This window comes from Takifugu flavidus, chromosome 1 (genome assembly GCF_003711565.1).
Source record: "Takifugu flavidus isolate HTHZ2018 chromosome 1, ASM371156v2, whole genome shotgun sequence".
NCBI classification, from domain to species: Eukaryota; Metazoa; Chordata; class Actinopteri; order Tetraodontiformes; family Tetraodontidae; genus Takifugu; species Takifugu flavidus.
This window is the reverse complement of record NC_079520.1, coordinates 18,361,957-18,382,369: the sequence shown is the minus strand read 5'-3', so window position 1 is coordinate 18,382,369 and position 20,413 is coordinate 18,361,957. Positions and strand designations below refer to the sequence as shown.

Here is a 20,413-nt window from a genome sequence, read left to right as displayed (position 1 = left end):
CATTTATTGATGAATAAATTTGCTAACTCCAAAGTTGACATGATCACATGTTAATTACTACTACCTACATGTGTTTGTGCCTTTTGGCCCAAGTGGAAACAACAGAATCAAATGTGTTTCTGTGTGTGGAGAAACATTCTCCACTCCTATTTCAAGAGTTGCACCCATTTCCTGGACGTGCACCACAAAGCCCCTTGTAAAAGTGCTGCGGGCTTTGAAAACACTTGAAAAGCTTGCTTACCAAAAGGGTAAAATTAAGAAATTTGAGAAGGACCAGCCGCTGATGCTTCATGAACCAGTGAAGAAGAGATAAGTGCATGTTGAGAGGCAGACGTTGTGTGTGGAGCAGACATAACCTTTGTTTATGGTTACAAGCGTAACGCTTGACAATGTGCATGAGTTAGGCACGACCATCCCTTTTGGAGTGCGCGAATGGATCGAGGGCTGTGGGAAGGAGTGGAACGCCTCCATAAACCTCCACAGGCCTCTAACCACAGGGAGGAAAGACCACAAGGTTGCCATACCTCCACCTTAGGACGATGTAATGCCTCTATAAATGTCGGCTCACTGTGAGGGTGATGTCAGCAGAGACGGGCTGATCTAGAGTCATTACACAACGTGAGTTATGACTGCAATAACATCCACGAGCGTGTCCTTCAGGGTTATTATGAGCACGACAATGATGCAGTAGATGTGCAGCAGATGGGGGATTAGCAGATATTTTACAACTAGTAGGTTTTATACTTAGGAGATATATATATGTGTGTCATTATACAACACGAGTTATGACTGCAATAAAATATATATATAAATAAGTCAATTTGGTGTATGTTGATTGTGGGTAAATAAAAACAGGTCAAATAATTCACTGTGAAGAAGGAATCTAGATTTTTTTTTTTTTTAAAAGGCATTTTATTAAAACAAAATGCTTATTTACAGATCAAGAGGCAATATTTCTATTGCAAAAGACATTTTAACTTTGGAAAAGTGATTGATATGCACAATACAGTGCGGAAATTACTTTGCTGTTGTAGCTTATAAAGCTGCCAGAATATGAAAAAGAGAGAAACTAAATGTACAAATAAATGGATTTTACAGTCAGACACATTAATACAATCCATAGCTCTGCACTGAGGGAACAGATTAACCCTCTTGGGAAAAAAAAAAAGTTAAACAATATAGAATCCCCCTATCTTAAATAAAAAAAAAGGGGTAAATGGCCCATAATAATAACTACAAGTATTTGTACTGACGCCTGAAGATAAGAATCTGGTAACGCATTGTCCCCATCTGCTAAAAATAAATATGAGGATGTTTTTGTAAAACACCAGTGAGTGCTTACTGGACTCTCCAAGTGACATCAGAGGTATGAAGGACAACACATTAAACATTACAAAACATCGTCTCAATCGGTGCTCTTCTTTATATCACAGCTTCGTCCTCAGAGCCAGGGGTGCCAGGCAGGGTCCATGCGGCACAGGTTGTCCAGACTGTTGGCTGCAGCAACCAGAGTGTTGACTTTACTCTCTCCACCCTCGAACTGCGCCAGGTTGTGGAGGCGGGTCATGATGGCTGTGACGGCCTTCTGGACCAGCGATACCAGCTGCTGGGAGTCCATGTTCTCTGGTTGGCCGGCTGGGGACAGGGGCATGGACGTGTCCTCCTGGGTTTTCTTGTGCCAGGCAATAATTTCATCCCGCAGGACGGCCTTCAGGATGCCATCCACCTGCCAGAGACAGGAAATAGAGATGAGCACATTCTATCATATCTTTGCATTAAGAAAGTTCAGCGAGCAGCTGCTGACAAAACTCCAACATGGCTGAAAGCGCTTGAAAAAAAAAACAAAAGAAGACAGTTTAGTCGTTTTTACTAGAGTGCAGTAAAAACGACTTAAAAAACGTAAAAACTGTAAAACGTAAAAACTGCAGAAGGGTGCAGTTCAGGTTAGCTCTTAAAACTACCGGTACACAAGAACTGCATTTCCTTTTAAAAGTTAGGAATGGGAGGATGTGAGACAACGCCAGGATTCACCACCATTGTTGTTTCTATTTTTACAGATAATTTCAGTGCATAATGTAGCATGGACGACCTGGGAAGATTTCCTTTGGCGTCACATTCTCTGTTCAATTTATGATGAGCTACACTGCGCTGAGCTGAGCTGCTACGATGCTACGCTACACACAAAACTGATGCAGCTCAGACAAAAGACGTGCTGCTCTAAAATGCACCGTGCACTGTGGGTCAAAGAGAGCAGCTTGGTTGAAACGGTCTTAAAGCTTGTCCTTTATTTCCATTGCGATAAATTATGCAACATAAGCTCTTCGTACCCTAGCGGGTAGTTTTGTTTATACTCACAGCTGAAATGACTCCTAAACTGGGATCAAGTGCAATCAAATGTGATCTGGGGTCAAATAAATCAACTGCTGATCGCAAACACACATAAAACAAAGCACTTTAATGCAATTACAGCTGTGCAAATCATTCTGAGAAAGATCTCTCGCTATTTTAGAAGCTCGTTATGGGAAAACAGAACTGACAAATACATAACCAGAGAAACCATTACAGGGCCACAATGGCAGCAATCATCATCAAACTGGATCCACAGTTCCGTTTCCAGACTTAGACTGCTTGTATGGTTTCAGGCTTCGGTATATGTGAGTGGATGATTGTTAGGTGTTTGTTGTGTTTTGGCTGTTATCACTGGAAACGTTCATTTTCTTTGCCCACAAACTTGGCACCAGAGCTCTGCTAGCTCACAGGGCTGGCTGTGTTTTGTTTGTTTGCATTTTGATCCTGGTCACTCTACATCAGTTAGAGTTCAAGAGCGGATGTGATCTATACATAGATACCACGCATCTGTCATTACTGCCCTCCCTGTTGTGACTTTACTCAGCTCTCCGCTCCCACTTTCCCTAAATTGCTCTGTTTGCTTGGGCCTTGGAAGTGTGTGTGGAGGAAATTACAGTGTACCTAATAAATCAGTGGTATTAATCCAAACTTTACCTGCAAAAATGTTGGTTTTGGTGTCATATTTTGTATTCTTCCTCTTGGTATCTAAAGTCTCCTTTTGGGTGAGTTTCTAGAGATGTATTTAGTTTTACGACCATTTTGTATTAATAAGAAAGAATTATTTAGAGTAGTTTCTCTGTACAGTTGACCCGCTCTGATGAGCTGTGGGCATCATCAGGGTAATTCCTTGATGATATATTAGATGGGATCTTATGACATGTTACCCTAGCAACCACAGAGCTGGAGTGGAAATAATCTGCCTGTGTCTATCCAGAGTAGATAGACATCGCTCCTTTTATTGAGGCAGGTCCGCTGGGGTGTGTTGTGTTTAATTCACCTTTCAGACTTGTGTGTGTAACTGCAGTTCTGCGTTATTGCCAGTTAAGTTGCATTGAAACAAAACCAGTGGCTTTAAATGAGTTCTGCATTGGGAAAAACTGAATAAAGCTGAAAATGAGCACAGTTGCATCAGAAATGGAAGGTTTAAGTTACCTTAAAGTTTGGCTGCGCAAAGCATCGCGCCACCGCGATCATGGAGGCGGTGAGAGGCCCAGAGACGCCGATGGTGGTGAGGAACTCGGAGATGTTTGGCGTCAGGCGAAATGGAACCGGCCGGTTGGCGTCCAGCTCCCCGCTGGCGTCGTTGATGTCAAAGCGGAAATAAGAGACGTTCAGCTTCCCTGTGTCCTGGAGTTATCAAGGTAAAGATTAAATCAGGTTATTCACCTTTCAAGAAAACTGCTCTCATCTAGAGAAGCAGGGGGAGTCACAGAACAAGCTCAGACCAGTAAAATGGCTGCAGTTATTGATCTTCCTGCTTCAGACACTGTAACACATCAAACTATCATCAGTGGAACATCTATAATCCCCAATTCAGTCCTACTCTCCTCTCCACTGTTGCTCCCTGCTGACTTAAATATATACAGCCAGGTTTTCATCCATAAGCCTGCATTTATGGGCAAGAGGAATGCTACACACGCAGGAGAAGATAAGCTCCCTCATATGAAAAGGTGAGTGGCTCTGACAGCTTTATAACAGAGCATTTCATTCCAGCTCATACTCCCTCTCCTCTCCCATCTCTTTAATTCCTTCCCTCCTCCCTCCTCCCTCTGAGTTATTTGCTCCTCTGGGCCCCAGGAGGGCCACGAGGCACTGGGCTGAGAAGTCAGCAACCCCCAAGAGGCTCAGATAAGCCCTCAGACAGTTGGCTATAAAGGCGCTGCTCAGAATGTGAGATCACCAGAGCAGCAGCCAGCGATGGCTTCGCTTTGCGACCGGATGACGTAACATCAGCATGTTGCATGCAGTGACTCGAGGTTGTGAAATTCACCGTGAGAACAAGTGATTCCGATTCAGGTCTGAACCTGAAACTCAGTTGAAAGAACTGAAAATCTCTATTTAGGTGAGGTGGAGTACAATGCTACATCTGTGATGCCCTGTCCTTGCACACTCTCTCTTCCTGTGTTTGTGTGTGTACACTCTCCGTACCCTAATCCTCCTGTGTCTAATGGGATCTGCGGAGTGGAACAGGCAGAGGGGCTTAATACCATTGCTTAGCTGCCCGAAGTAACGCCTGTCAGCAAAGGCCGATTAGGATCAGAGGGGAGGTCTGGCTGACTGACACAATCATCTTTAATAATGACTTTGAGAAAGCTGTCTGCAGATCCTGAGCACCATTTGTGTGTGCGCGTGTGTGTGGATCCATGTGCATGCCCACAAACACTCTCTTCAAATTGAAATGTCATTGCTATCTAAAGCACAGAGAGACTGAATATAATGTTCCGTCAAAACATCCTTTGCATTGACAGGGGCAGCTCGACTGATAGAAGCGGCATGAATGTCACAGTAAAGGTACCGGTAAGTCATACTGCTAGATATAGAGCGGGGAACGGTGATCTCTTTATGCTTCTGTAGCTACGCCCCGTCATGACTCCGCGTGTCCTCAACAGAGTGGCTGACATTTTCATGCATCTCTTACCTGTGCTATCTGCAGCATCTCGGGGTTGAGCCTGTTGAGATGCAGCATGAACTCAGCCAGGCCGATGAGCGCCAGCTGAATTGTAAACATCTTCCTGAAGGTCCAGTAATCGGTGGCATTGGGGAAGGTATGGAGAGCCCACTCCTTCAGCATGCTTCGAGGCACCATGTTCCCCTGAACCTCTTTCAGGATGTCCCGTAGGACCTGCACAAGTGAGCAAAAGGTAGGTTTTTGAATTTTCATTTCAATACAAGACTACAGATTCTCCTTAGAAATATATAATGACTTCATTTGAAACATTTAGTATTGCTGTTTTATTATGCAATATGGCTTAAACATATGTCCTCCTACCTGGTGACTGGCCTGCGTCCCTCTGGCCTGTACGGTTGCCAAACGATCGTAATATCTAGACACGGGGTTGTCGTGTTCAATGCCTTTTTTGGTGCAGCGCTGTTTGTAGATTTCCACCAGTGACAGAGATGAAGGGTTGTCCTCCACTAGCCTCATCTGAGGTGACACTGCCACCACTCGGGGCACTGGAGATAGGAAGGAAGGTGAGGACAGAATACAGTGGGGAAACAACACAAGGGTGGAAGTATGATCAAAAATAGAAGGAATTAAGAGGGGAAAAAAAGAGAAAATAGCCCAGAAGGTGAGAGAGGAGAAAGGAAAACAACCATGTCAGTAAACATCTGGCTACACTTCTGGCAAACAAACAAATCCTGTTTTACCACAGTGCAAATCATAGATCTTAACATTTAAAATAGTCCAGCTTAACGACAGCCAAAGAGACTGTTTTTCATCTCTCAGCACCAGCAGGGTCACGGAAGGTTAAAGGCAGGGAGGCGCTGCCAAGTCTTCTCAGACTAAAAATCTACATACATACACTGGCAACCCAGACCTAATCAATAATACTACCTTTCAGCTGAAAGGAAATTCATTCAGGGGGGCTGCTGAATTCCCCCTCTCTGTCTGTGTTTTAAACAAGCCAATCAATGCATAAAAGGAGAGCTGGCAAACATCTAGGTGGATGCAAACCACAGGGGGATGACAGGAGAGGAAACAGCACTCAAAAGCTAATTGAAACCATGATACAAGGCAGATGAACGGAGAGGGCCACAGTCTGGGTCAGTCCACTGGAGACGTGGCTGAATGGATCTGTAACGAATAGACGTGTAAAGCTCAGATATCCCGCATCAGTATATCGCACCAGCGAAGAAGAGGTGTCTCTTTGTGGTCTCCTTTCTCTTCTCCAGACAGGGGTTGAGCAGGCGCAGGAGCTGCAGCACCCTCTCTTCTCGGCGCGACTCGGTCAGGCAGGCATCGTTCATCACTAAATAAGGGTAGATCTTCCCATTGTGTCCGCGTATGTAGAGACGTCGAGCTGCTGTATTGTGTTTCTGAACAATCTCCACTCTGGGCATGAACCTGGAGACAGAATTAAAATAACAGAATATCCATCAAAACAATCTTATTTTAAATGTTGATTAAAAAGAAATTATCAGACACTTTGCAGATAAAAGTGTGGACAACTTTTGATTTGTCACAGCTTAGTTCATCTAGAACAGGCATGGGCAAACTAAGGCCCGGGGGCCACACGCGGCCCGTTAAACGTTTTAATCCGGCCCGCCAAACTTGAAAAATTAAATGAATAAACCTTGTTAATGTTAAATTTTCACTGCAATTCTGGTGTTTTCCCACTAGAAAAAAGACAGTCAGGAGGAGAGTGATGGTGATATCCTGAAGGATAACAGAACTTTCAGTGCTTTAAAATAGAAATGGTTATTAATTTTTTTTAAAAAGGCACATTTTATTCATTTGATTTTAAGTGTTTTAAGACTCATTCCAAAGTCAGATATTTTGTTGTAATGCTTCTCTTCATTTTCATTTGAAATTAAAGCACATGTTTTCTCCATATCCCAAGATGTGTATTTTTTCTCCAATGAGGTGAGGTTACCAAAGCACTCCATCCATCCATCTGCTCCTGGTCCGGCCCTTTGTCAAATGTTAGAACCCATTGTGGCCCACGAATCAAAATGTTTGCCCACCCCTGATCTAGAAAGTTGCTCTTACCTTGCAATCTTGATGTAGTAATGCGTTGGTTTGGGCATGAGGAACTCTCCTGGGATCTCCACCTCAGCCGTCTGTGCAGAGAAGTTGCTGAGGAAGCGACACTTCTCCTCGATGAGGAAGAACTTGGGCAGCTGCTTGGTCTTGGCCTCCAGAATCTTAATCCACTTCTTCAGCTTGGAAATCAGATTGTGGAGCTTCATGGAGCCTGGCACACTGAAGTCGAAGTCTAACCGGGGAGGAAAGAGAATTTAATTAGTTGGTGTTTTTATTACATTTTATTATTATTCACCTGTGTCTTTCAAGTGTCGCCTACAAAAGGTGCTGGTGGAGTTGTTAAGAAATCTTGCTCTCACATGATCGTTTCAACTATCCTCAAATCACCCTTTAGTAAGAAATGACCCCTCCAGATGTTCCACGGTCACTTCAGAGTATAAGCCTCTAACACACTACTCAGCCTCCGAGTTTATCTGTGTGTGACCTTACTAGCAGCTATCCGCTCCCACACCAGTATTTTTCTCACTAACCTGCTATAATATTAGGCTATCCTCTATTATTTACCCCTTTGCAGCGCGTGAAGACGTATTGCACTTTTATAGTGATGGCAGCATTTACAAAAATAGTCTCTGGAAAATGTCCAGTCAAAATATTTTGTTGCCCACTCCAGCTGTGCCCTGCCTTGCTTGAGGAAAATTTGTGAAGTTATTCATGATTGGCTAGCAGCACAAGGAGAACTGTTTGCTCTATTGACTTCCAACTCCCTGTTGGAGGCTGGGAGCTGATTAAATTAGAGCTATAAAAATGAGTCTTAGAGTATTAAATTCCCGTTTCAAGTCACAACTCATATTGCACATAACATATTGTGATGCGCTGAGGCAATAACAACAGAAAGGGGGGGTTAACCGGGCAGGTTTTCCATTTTAGAGTAAAGCCCCCAGGACATCTATGTAACACAAACGCACGTACACCTAGCTCTCCTATTTCAGCACACCCTGTTGTGCAGCCTGATATAATGAATCCATGAAACGGCAAGGCTTTGCCATTTCAAACCCGTTCAAGCTCCTTCAGAGTGGGACCCGGTAATACTTTAAATAAGCCCTTTAAAAACAGCCAATGTTCTTCTCGGAGTGGTCCTATTTCGCCATCCGTCTGCCTGCAATTCTCCTGCACTGATAGCAGAGTTAAAATTGGAACCATCCTGGGGAACTGGGACCTGACAACGGTTCAGCTCCGCAAGAATACACGAGGCTTACAAACAAGAAAATGGAAGACTTGGTCCATTTCTTTAAAGCCACGAAGCTATATGGAAATATAATTCTGTCTTTATTGGGTAGAAATGTTTTACCTAGATTCGATAACATTCTGTCAAAAAGAAACAACGCCTCAATGTTATAAATATTCAAATTCTACATGCTTCAGCGCTTCGAGGAAGTGTGAAGCTGTACAACTTCTGCAGCTCAGTGGTGCATTGCAAATAAAACACTAATAGGCAACGATGGAGCATGAACATATAACATCACGGCATCTGGTAAAAATCACTCCATACATTACAAAACGACTGTGTCTCCTTTAGTTTTGCTACACTGCACCCAATTACCCATGAACGTTTATTTGGTTGGAATGGGGGATTAAAATCAATCACACTTTCAAATCTGCAGGAGTATTCTGTGGCAAATGCAATAAAAGCAGTTAGACCACCAAAGCTATTTTCAGTTCTTCTGAACTCATCTCTGACCCTGGCCCGTTCTGCTTGGTGGGGAAATGGAATGCAAACAGAGGGAGCGCGATGTAGAAAGCATCAAGGCTGCACTCGAACCAGGTTGAGGAATTCAGAGTGGGCAGTTTAGGCTATAGATAGGATCACAACGAATGATTGGCACTTTACAATAAATTATGGATGCAGACCCAGCAGGTGGGTCAGCGCTGTATAGAGTCCCATCATGTCAAGAGGGTAATTATATAAATGTGTGCCATGGGACGCAGTCATTTATATTCGGGTTGGCTGGTAAGTGTAGCGGAAAGATTTTCTGTCCGACTGCTACGCCGGATTATACATTTTAAAGAAAGCAATATGTATGCAGTGGCACTGAATTGCAGTGGGTTTTTTCCACCACCAGTAAAACAGCTTCTGACAAAAGTCTCTGGAACAGACTCACAGCTAAAACAGTAACTCATGCAAATAGCATTCGCCATAATTGGATTTGAATGTCTCCCTGCTGCCAAATGTTATATGTGCACACATAAACCCATATTTTCCGGCCCACAAACCTTATGAAAGTGAGTGAGCCACTGACGTTGTGTGGGGAACGAGAGCTTGGCTGCTCAGCAGCCCTGTAAACCCCTTTTGTTCCGCTCTGGAAGGCTTGTGTGGTTTCAGTCTCTGTCAAGCCCGCTTGTACGTCGCCGTGGGGACAGCTGGATAGCAATGGTCGGCAGGCACCCTGCGAGGCAGAAGCCCCGGTGTCGCTTGGCTGTGTGAGCACAGCTGGCTCTACAACATCTGGTGACATTCGTCAGCATGCCGCTCACACCAGGATTGCTTGGGTTGTTGATTCAGGCAGAGCATGTGCAGTCCACGCGCTTGTGTTCACCAATATCCTCAAACTCGTCTTTAAGATTCTTAGGAACTGACCGCTTTCTGTGATAAACCCGACTGAAAGCAGAATGAGAATCAGCCAAAAGGTTTACTGACAAATCTGCAGACAGAGCTGCAGACAGTCTAGATTCAAATTAGGAACAGCGAACTGTGGTTCAGCTCCCTTATGCCATGTAGAGAACCGGAAATGTGAATCCCAAACACAAAAAAACTAGAATTAGAATAATGCCCCTGAGTGAGAGCTGGAAAAACTACAATTGTACGTGTCTTGCCAGATACTTCAGCCTGCACCCAGTCTGAACATGCAGACCAATCGCTGATTTATTTATTTGCTTTGATATGTGTTCATTTCAGAATGGGGAATGGTTCAGAGCAGAGTGTCTCCCAGCTCACGTTTGGTGTCTCGGCAGAGACTTGATTGAAAATGAGCTTAAATAATGAACAGACTAGTTTCAAAATCCGAAAAAAAACTGCTCATCAAATTCTCAGTTATGTTACACGTCAATGCTTGGTTACATTTTTGAGAAGAGCCGTTTCTGCTGATAGTTGTCACTTTCCCTTCTAAATTATTAGAATTCGGTGTAACAAAACAGCTATCTTTTGGTCTTTTGGTCTGATAAACAGTTAGCAGTTGTGTTTTGAAGAACAACAAAATAGTTTGTCAGACTTTGTCTATATAAGCCTTTAAACATGCTTTTTATAAATAACATTGCAATGGGGTTTTTTATAACAATAAATGATTAGCAAAATCCAAAGAGTATGAAAGTAAGTTACAGATGAAAAACTCTGTCCTTGTCCTTAATAATCAAAAGCACAGGAGCTTTTCAAGACAGGGAACAGAGAAAGCAATGTTCTCTAAGATCTTCAACAGGGCGTAGCACAGCAGCACACATGAAGCACAAGATCCAGGAGCATTGTTAACGTAGCAACAGCAAGAGTGCACCCCCTCTACCTTCAGGCTTTTCTCACCAACCAAGCACTATATCAGATTAACAACACATGTAGAGTCAAGTGCAGCTGTATATGTTTCTTTGTCCAGCCAGAAATCCATCACTGCGAATCAGCAACATGACTGGAAGAACTTCTGCAACTGTGCTACTGGAATACTCTTATGTCACCCAACAATCATATTCAGAAGAACTGTTTGACTAACAACCTTTTAACAGCTGTTTTTCACCACTCAGCTGTGAAGACGGTTTCTCTGGTGGTTAAATGCAGTATATCTACATCACTTCAGCAGGTATTTGCAAATCAAAAAGAACATTTCACACTAACCTGTTGTGAACTGTCCCTTCATCTTCTGAAACACAGGGTCCTGGGCTGTGGCCTGGGCCCTTCGAGCTAATGACTCGGAGGCTGCACTGGAGAACATGGTGGAAACATTGGAGACGTTCTCCAAGCCAACACCAAAGGTGCTGACAAGCTTCTTGACAAAGTTCAGAGTGTGTGGTGTGATCTTGGCATCAGACACCGCGCCGCTCTTTTCAAATGCCACCGAGTAGCATTTAGCCAGTCCCTGCTGGAGCTGCCGTAGGACCTGTAAAGAGAGAACAACAAAGAAATGAGTAACTGATCCACTGCTGGAACTTTTACTCTGAACTATTGCAAGTATTTTTTGTATTTTTGAATCTGGTTCTTGAGGAAAAAAACAAAGGTGTCAGAAAGTGAGAAAAAACTAATCAAAGAAGCAAAAAGTGATCTGGCAGTACATATCCCACTGGAGTGTTTCCACCCATCACAGATAATCACACACACACAAAATTTGGCCCTAAATCCCTTACGAACACAAAACACACCTGTCTCATGATTCTTGCCTTCTGTTGCCTCAGCCAACAAAGGAGTCACAGCCACTTTGATTAGATGTTGCCAGGATGGTTAAAGCTCATTCACAGCAGCATCACCATAAAACCAGACTAGCGCTGACACTGATTACCAGTTAACAAGGGTGAAATACAAATAGGAGGTTTAAGAAAAATATGAGCCTGAAGAGTCAATATGCTCCATATAGTAGGGAGAAAACATTGGCAAAAAAAAAACAAAAGTCAAAAAAGCAACTTAAACTAAACAGATGTGTTGGCGCACCATGGAGACAGGACCAAGCAGCGGTTGTCAAGGTGAGCAGGTGGTGAGACAGTCATGCAAAATCCCATCATCAAACTTGTTTTCACACATGTGAAGCGACATGTGAATTCCCGCTACCAACTTTTTTCCACCATCTGATCCACTCAGACACTCACGCAGTGACAACATCAGACACACAAAGCTGAGCCCTTGTTCTTCTCACCTCTTCATGCCAGTTCTCTCTAAACCACACCATCTGATCCACAATGCCCTCCAGGGAGGACAGCAGGGTCGGGTGTAGTTCCCGCTGCATATGCATGATTCTACTACAGCGCCACATCGGGGCAGTGGCTCGGATTGGCCCTGGGTCGGAAGCCCCGGAGTGTTGCTGGGCACCCACTGAACTCGGCTGCTGTTGCCCTGAAGCATCTGGAGAGATTTATTTGTGGAGAGAGTAATGATTTAACACAGGACTCAATAGATAAACAAACAATTACTCAAATATCAAATAAAATGACTTGACTCCGTAATGCATTCAACACAATATAGCCAGCCATGTTTACATACCGCTTTTGTATCGCTCCCTCTGCTCAATCTTGAGTGTCAAGTAAAGGGTGCGGATAGGAAAGTAGACAGCCTGGGGATACACTCGCCCCACCTAGAAGATAAAAGAGGGTCACCTATTTCATTTCAAAGACTCCCCCTCAGAGAGAGACAGTGAGACAGACAGGAGGACAGACCGACTGACCACATGGGACAGAAAGATAATGCTTGTGCCAGAGAGATCATGCTGATACAATTTGACACCTCCACGTTGATCGGGTGACTGTTTAAGGGTTAGAGTCAGGGGAGTAAAAACATTTCATGGCTGAATTATTATTATTACTTTTAATGGTTGAAATGGGTGAAGTTCCCCTAAAAGATATTTCAAAAAAGAAAAAGTCTGACACTGAAATGCTAACAGGAAACCGTGGAAACTCGTAGGATGTCTTTGATGAATAATACATTAAATTCAAAGTCTACATTTGGTAGATTTTATATAACAGGATTACTTGAGCTCCCTTAGAATGTAGAGTTCACATTCTAGTATTTCAATATTTTCAACTACACATTTATCAGTGTTAAGACAATTCACCGTTCCTATTTGCCTTTCAGATTTATGATGGTATGCCTCATTGTAAAAGGTTAACAAAAACCTAGTTGTAACAAAAATGTCTCTTTGGTCAAGGTTCTCTCAGGTTTACAGCAAATTCTTAATGGCTGCAACTCCACAGCTACTTGATCTCTCCAAGATATTCAATGCGCTGCAGGGCAAAAAAGATACATCCATATCTGAATGACAAAGCTGGGTGAATCAAAGCAGGTCAAGAAAGGATGGTGGGTTGGGGGCAAATGAGAAGACCAAAGGATATCTACAATTTAGCCACAGGGTAAATGGATTTTGGAACTTCGAAGTCCATCTATTGATGGATTCTTGAGGAGGGACCACAAAAATGCAAGCTCAAGTTTAAAGCCACTGAATATGTTTGCTCCGGGCTTTAAACTGTAGTTCTTTGTACACTGGACTACAAAAAGCACTGACACACAACTGGAGGGGTTTCAAATTCTTCAAGAAACTCTATATAACTGAATGTGGTGAGTGAGTCAGGTGAGAAGTGCAGGTGGCAGATAACAGCAGTATTAAAGATGAACGAAAAAGAAAAGCAGGAAGAAAGAGGAGGGCAGGGATCAGCCCACTAATGGGATAAGTAAATAAATAAGTAAAAAGGTTTTGGCAAAGATGACTGTGTGGACTGAACGGATGAATGCGCAGATGAGGATGTAGCGAAGGAAGGTGGGAGACCATGTCAGGAGAGGTGTTGAGAATTTGTAACTCCTGATTCATCTTACCGTCAGCCCCAGGCGCCATCACCTTTATCAATTTTTCAATACACGATTTAAAAAAAAAAAAAAAAAAAAATCCTGCCGCCAGCGAGAGATTAAATAATTTAAGTAAATGGGTCGGCAACACTACCTTGCAATAAGTCTGCTTCTATCTCTACGTGAAACTGGATTAAAAAAAAGCTTAAAAAAATATATCTGGTCATCAATTCACATCAGTTAATATTCAAGGTGGTTAAAATGACCAACAATAAACCCAACCACCATGAAATGTGTCATGTTCAAGGAAAGTGTAAATATAGTACAGAAACATAGTGGTTTAAAATCAAAATAAAATGTAATAGAAACATAATGATCTTACCACCTTTTAAAAGCAGCTTCAATTTACCGATTTGTCTTTCAAACTGACATCTCCTCACCACTAGAAAATATTTCAGCTCTGAGTGTTTACTCTTTGAAGAACACCCTCTCTAAGCTGTGTGGAAATATTACTCCATAATTAAGTGAAGCTAATTAGTCCTGGCTTTATACTGTATATTAGCTGTATTCCTTGAGTGCAGACGCATATTATATTAACTTCCAAATAATTTCTCCACCCATTTGAAAACAAAATTGAGACTGCTGTGGAGAGGGGGGAATTTGAAGAGATACTTTTGCAAACAAAAAGAAGAGTAGAGTGAGATCAAATGGCTCTTCAAATGGATGGAGACATTAAGAGGATGGGGGAAATGCTATGGTTGATTAAAGGATGGAACAGACGTTCAAGGGTGTAACTGCAACAATATCAAAATGACAAGCAGCAGAGGAAAGAGCTCATTTAAAGGAAAACCTGCAAACCTTAGTAGATTAGCTCCTTGACAAGTCAAATGATCTTACTTGGCTGATAAGGTTGAGCAGAGGTTTGCCTTCGGATCCAACTAAACAGGTCAAGAGCTGTGGTATCCATGCCAACCACTGGATGGGTGGAACGCCAATGCAGTATTTGTCCACAGCATCTGCCAGGGTGTTTTTGTCATCGAAGCTGAGTAACCATAACACCTTCAGATGGATAAAAACACAAAGCAAGAGTTGGTGAGGGAGGTGAAGACAGCAGAGGAAGTGACAGCATAGGAAAGAAACAGTATTAGTTTAGCAAAGTCTTCACATCTAAATATAACACGTATAACAAAGCAGCTTTTCAGATGCACTAAAAGACGTCAAACCACGATCAAACATATCTGCTTCCCTGTTCACAGCTAGGGAAATGGATGGGTACATCTTGGAAATGCTTAATATGTTCAAACGCAGCGAGGTGGTTATCTCTCCTCCCTCTACTACGCTTCTGTCTGCATATACATGATGATGAAGTCATTAGTAACACTCAACATCCCCCAACCCTCCAGGCACGCATCAGCAACCCGACTCCAGTACACAGATTGCATATAATTACTGGTAATGACTGATCATCTCAATTCACCCATAAGAACTAAGTACTGCCAACCCAGCTTGGCAACAACACGCCACTAGGGTCACCAGAAATGCCTAAATGGAGTGTGAAGCTGGTAACTGCCATTATTATAAAAGAAAATAATAACAATCCTCAGTGTTAAACCTTGGTAAGTTAGGATCAAATGTGTTGGTTACCTGATTTAAGGGCTAGATTTACTGTGACTATGAAGATGTTTTCACATTGGAAACTATTTTCATATAAGACACTCATGTACAATTAAAAGTACCCATGCGCTGCTACCAGCCCCGTCTTAAATTATTATATTTGTACTAACTGGTAATACCAGCTGCCGATACTCGAGGCAAAAAAATATGTGCAGAGTAGTATTCTTTGGAAGAAGATTGTAGTGCCACGGTGAGACACCACAACAAATCATCATGTCATGTCCATGACAAACAAAGCACACTGCCCACACAAGCATGGATGCTCCCATCACGGATGGATGCCAACCATGGAAAATAAAAGTTACCGTACAAGGGATCGGCTGATATTTTACATTTTATGCAGCTTGTATGATCGTTCGCAATGTCTTAAATTCAACAATCCCATTAGTGACTTCACTGTTGTTTTGAAATGTTTGACAAATGCACCATATATTAGATGGCTTCTGTTTTATCCGTCTTATTTACTCATAAGAAATGCCACTGCATTGACATTGTGCTGTTTGCTCGTGATGATTTTGCAAGCTAATGATTCAAGTTTCAAAAACGTTATTGTCTGTCACATAGTCACAGGTCAAAACAAAACACATTATACCAATAAGATCATGATTGTTTTTGCTTTAACTACACAAAGCAAAATACACAAGTCCCATTGATTAAAAAAATAACTTTTTGAATCTTGAATACCTCAGATACAAACAAGGGTGAACTCGCAGTATCGGTGAGTACTCAAGAGTAAGTACTTACGTTTTATCTAAAAAAAAAAAAAATGGTATTGAACAGGCCTAATTAAAGGTGAATATTAATATGTAATTCAGATCTGGTCCCTAGTGAGAAATCTTCACAAAGGTGATGAGTAAATCAGCCTATTTATACAATGACTTTAAAAAAGGGGCCAGGATGTGTTTGAACCAAAAGATATTGTGTTGACACCTGATTTGATGCTTCTACTGACCTACCTGCCTGACCTAAGGCAGCGCAGTGTCTCTAGCATTATTGCCTGTGCTGACCGGGAGAAGAAGGTGGTTTGTTGGGGGAGGTGTAGGATGCTCGTTAGCATTCCATCTCCTCACCTCCCACACAGGCCTTAGTCAATTGGCATGGATGCCAGCAGAGTTCTGACTGTTACAGGGAAGTCGGTCCATATAGAGGGTCGTGAGATTAGAGCATCAGGGAGACCATTAGTCGGTTAACCTGTGCAAGAAGATGGCCTTCACTCCACTATTGATCTGCTCTGGGAAGCAACACTGTCTTCCACAAGACTATAATCAATCAAATTACTGGTTTCTGTGTGCAACTGTGACGGAGTCTTAGAAGGGGAGAGGGAAGCCTCAATAATATACATGCGTTGGCTGGGGTCAGGGCATAAGGGAATATTTAAAAAAAATAATAATAATAAAAAATAAAAACACGAATGAGTAGCTGACAGGCTTATTTCAGAGCAAACCATTGACACTTACTATTCCTTATTACCGGTACTCTGACACAAAATATGTTTTCCTTCCATGTTCATATTCACCTTGGCGAGGTATTTGCGGGACTTGCTCTCATTCTGATGGCGACAGGCATGGAGGTAACAGGTAATGGCTGAAACTCCCAAGTGCAGTTGGCGGTCCTTTACAAAGATGTTCTCAAGGTAGTCACCCCACATGGCCCAAGCTTTTACCAGGACATCATGCATCTGCACTGCAGCTGAAAAGGCCTTGTTGGCTTCCTCTGACCTGGAACACAAGAAGCAAAACAAAAAAGGTTAGAAAGTGGAGAGGAAGATTACACATAGGTAGGAAGAAAGGAGAGGCTGTATGTAAAACATTAGGAGACAGGTGAGGAAGTATGGAAGAGATTACTGTGATGAGATTGTGAATTATGTACTACACATAAATAAGCGCAATATATCATAGCTATAATCTTCAAAGCTTTCTCTCCTCAACAATATATTAAAGTCACTAAGGGTTCTCTTTTTTGCTATAAATGAGTTTAACTCATCTTGTTTTAATTGATGTCCTGCTGGTTCCCATGAACAAGGTAAGGTCCACAATGGCAAGTCGTAATTTTTAACACACCAATTTTGACTTTGCAGGCAATTGTAAATTTGCAGCCGAACATGCATAAACAGGCCTTTAGAAACCTTTACCTTTTACTACACAGGTAATGTATAAAATGCATCATTGGGAAATGATTATAGAGCAGGAAAATGCATTCTGGGGACCCCTTCCCTCCACACACTTCTCTGATTGGAGTATTTCTGCTGACAGGGAAACATATTCTAAATCATCAGCTGTTTTCACCACGTCAAGCTGCTTTTATCCGCCCGTTGGCACACACTGAATAATTTTCACACACCTTTCAGCTTTCATTTGATAAAGAGGGATCTGAGGGATCTCAGATTCACTACCCTGCCGTCAAGAAAAGGAGACATGTCTGTCAATGAAAATGCCTCACTGATATACAGTTGGGAAAAGAGCCTCCATTTTACAGTAGTGCTTCCAAAACTACTCCCGTACTTACTTACACCGAAATGTCTCCCAAGCCAATCAATTTAAATGCATTATTATAAAAGGCATTTTGGCATGCTATTGAGAAATGGAAGTTTGATTGCTGTGGGAGTCGGAGTCGAAGACCATCCAGTAATACTTAATGGGGTTGCCTCAATCACTTAAACAGTGTTAAAGTACATTAACAGTTTCAACTACCCTGCTCAACAGGAGCACACGCACCCAGCAGACTGTCAAATCTTTGACACCCTTTTAATTGAATGATGCCAAAATCCTTAGCTTGTGTGGTTTTACACACACACACACACACAACACACACACACACACACACACACCACACACACACACACACACCACACACACACACACACACACACACACACACACACACACACACACACACACACACACACAACACACACACACACACACAGTCCCTACCCCCACTCTGCTGCTAATTCTCTCCTGGTGCAGGGAGAACTTAATGATTGCAATAAACCCTGCAGAAGTGGAAGCCAAGTTCTGCTGATCCCAAAGATTCCTGTAAATTGCCTAAAGTTAATTATTGAACAGCATATACTTTTAATAAGCGCTCCATAATTCGTCTTTTCACCCCTCAGGATGGCATGTCTCATCAAGGTTGGAGGAAACTGGGGTGCCAAGATGGTCTCAAGCAGGGATAAAAAGTGTGGATTGCTGATCCATTAGCAAGCTCACCCTTCTGACATTTATACAACCTGATAACACAAATATGTATTTAATCTCTGAGGTGTCACATGGTAAACTGCTGACATGATCTTAACTTATAAAATCTTGAAACAGGAAAAGCTGAATAAATATGGTGACTGTGCCCTAATGGAATAAAGCATCCATGATATTAAGGCACCATTTACATTGTCCGAGGACATAATGAGTAGAACAGAAGGAACAGGTGGAGAAAGGGGGGGAAGGGTACAGTCTAGTCTAACAGGGGCACTGGAGGACTTACTTGTTGATCTGAGCCAGGAACATCCCCTTTAGAGCGTAGAACTCAGCTGTCATCTCTTTGGTAAAGTACTTCAGGTTTGTTGACTCAATCACCTCCAACCCCTAACAGACAGGAAGTAAACACCACTGGTTTAACTGAAAGAACTGCAACAAAGAAACCATTATAGATACCAAGATCCTCTCTTTCAGACAGGCCCATAATCTTGTGTGGAAAAACAAACTACCCTATGTTCATTAAGAACTAAGAAAAGAAGTGTTGAGGGAACTAAACTTCCATTATGGCGAGCCTCTGATTAGGTGTCTCCAAAGTACTGCTGTGACAAACGATGTGTGGCAGGAGAGAGACAAGGAGGGAGCCAAGGAAGATGAGATAGAATAGAGAAAGAAAGAAAATCGTCTACTAGTAGTATGACTTGTGGTGCTCTGAAACTATTCTATTAATCAGAGTGCTCCGTGGGTTTAAGCGTGACCTAATTGAGTTACACTTTTTAAGTCACACAGCTATTCCAAACACATCTTCCTCCTAATTTTCCCACCCAGACTAGCACTGAAAATGACTCCAGTTACAATTAAGAGAAGCATAAGCATCTTTGCATCAAAACTGATAATTTAAAGAAGTAAACCGCAACATACTTATACCGTTTAATTCATTACATATATTTAGATTACTTTCTGTTTCTACAGAAAGGTATTGCAAAAATATAAAAGATATATTCTACTAACCAGAATTACCATGAGCTGGATGACTGAGAACCTTCACAGATATAAACAAATGACATAAACAAAAGAAATGTGATATAAAAATAACAAATCTTACCTGCATGCACTCATTCTTGCCCATGACACCAGCTAGCTGAAGATAACATTTGACTTGCTGTCTGATCTTCTGAAAGCAGTCCACAATAGGTACTGTGGGGATGGTATGAATTCGACTGAGGATGTCTAAAGCTACGTTCACCAAACCCTGAAAAAAGACAATTACGGTTTAACAGACCAAAAAGTGAACAAACCTGGAAAAGCAATTACTGTGGAAATTTGCATTGTTGAATATTGCAGTAAAAGCCAAAATCCTGACCTGCTTGCGTCCAATCTTGCCATATTGGATGATTGCAGACGCTGAGGCATGGACTCCCAGCATGGCATTGTTGTTGTTTGGATCATGCTGTGTATTTGTTTCATATGCTGTCACTATGGCTGTAAATGGAGACAAAACTGTAAATAACAGGATTTTCCACCTATAACAGCCAGTAAGAAGTATGAAAAACTATGAATGGGAGCATTCCAAGTTATGAGGAAAAGAAAAATATTAAGGACTACAACAAACATTTGAGATTTCCTTATGGAAAAAAAAAAGCATGGCAATTTAGTTGGTTTGAAAAGTGCAGAACCTGTGCTTTTTCAGCAGAAGCTCATGAAGTATCTTGAAATGTTATATTTTGTAGTGGCTACCCCTCCCAATGGTTTTAAGGCCACTGCGGGAGTGAAACTGGTAATGCTAAAATTAATATGTATGAATACAGCCCCATTCACACATGCACTCCAAAATAAAAAGCTGCTCTATGTCAGACATTGATTACATATGTCTGGATAGAATCTGCTCTAAATAAGAATACATGTGCAAAAGGAGTTTCTATCTGTACTGCAGCCCCCCCACCACCACCAAGTGGTCGTCGGCCATTGGTGAGA

The 20,413-nt window shown here is 42.2% G+C and overlaps 1 protein-coding gene across 2 annotated transcripts in view; it reads right to left on the bottom strand.

The window, feature by feature from the left end:
* Positions 1 to 888: 888 nt before the first annotated feature.
* Positions 889 to 20,413, bottom strand: part of trrap (transformation/transcription domain-associated protein) — a 59,133-nt gene continuing 39,608 nt past the window's right edge. For both annotated transcript variants that reach the window (XM_057034484.1, XM_057034493.1), the window contains 14 exons: positions 19,803 to 19,921; positions 19,545 to 19,691; positions 18,729 to 18,829; positions 16,765 to 16,966; positions 14,472 to 14,633; positions 12,282 to 12,372; positions 11,938 to 12,143; positions 10,929 to 11,190; positions 7,061 to 7,286; positions 6,198 to 6,415; positions 5,339 to 5,523; positions 4,988 to 5,191; positions 3,502 to 3,696; positions 889 to 1,726 (listed from right to left, as the gene is read on the bottom strand). In XM_057034484.1, coding sequence (XP_056890464.1) covers positions 1,442 to 1,726; positions 3,502 to 3,696; positions 4,988 to 5,191; positions 5,339 to 5,523; positions 6,198 to 6,415; positions 7,061 to 7,286; positions 10,929 to 11,190; positions 11,938 to 12,143; positions 12,282 to 12,372; positions 14,472 to 14,633; positions 16,765 to 16,966; positions 18,729 to 18,829; positions 19,545 to 19,691; positions 19,803 to 19,921 — 2,603 coding nt within the window. In that variant the 3' untranslated portion in view covers positions 889 to 1,441. The remainder of the gene's footprint in view (positions 1,727 to 3,501; positions 3,697 to 4,987; positions 5,192 to 5,338; positions 5,524 to 6,197; positions 6,416 to 7,060; positions 7,287 to 10,928; positions 11,191 to 11,937; positions 12,144 to 12,281; positions 12,373 to 14,471; positions 14,634 to 16,764; positions 16,967 to 18,728; positions 18,830 to 19,544; positions 19,692 to 19,802; positions 19,922 to 20,413) is intronic.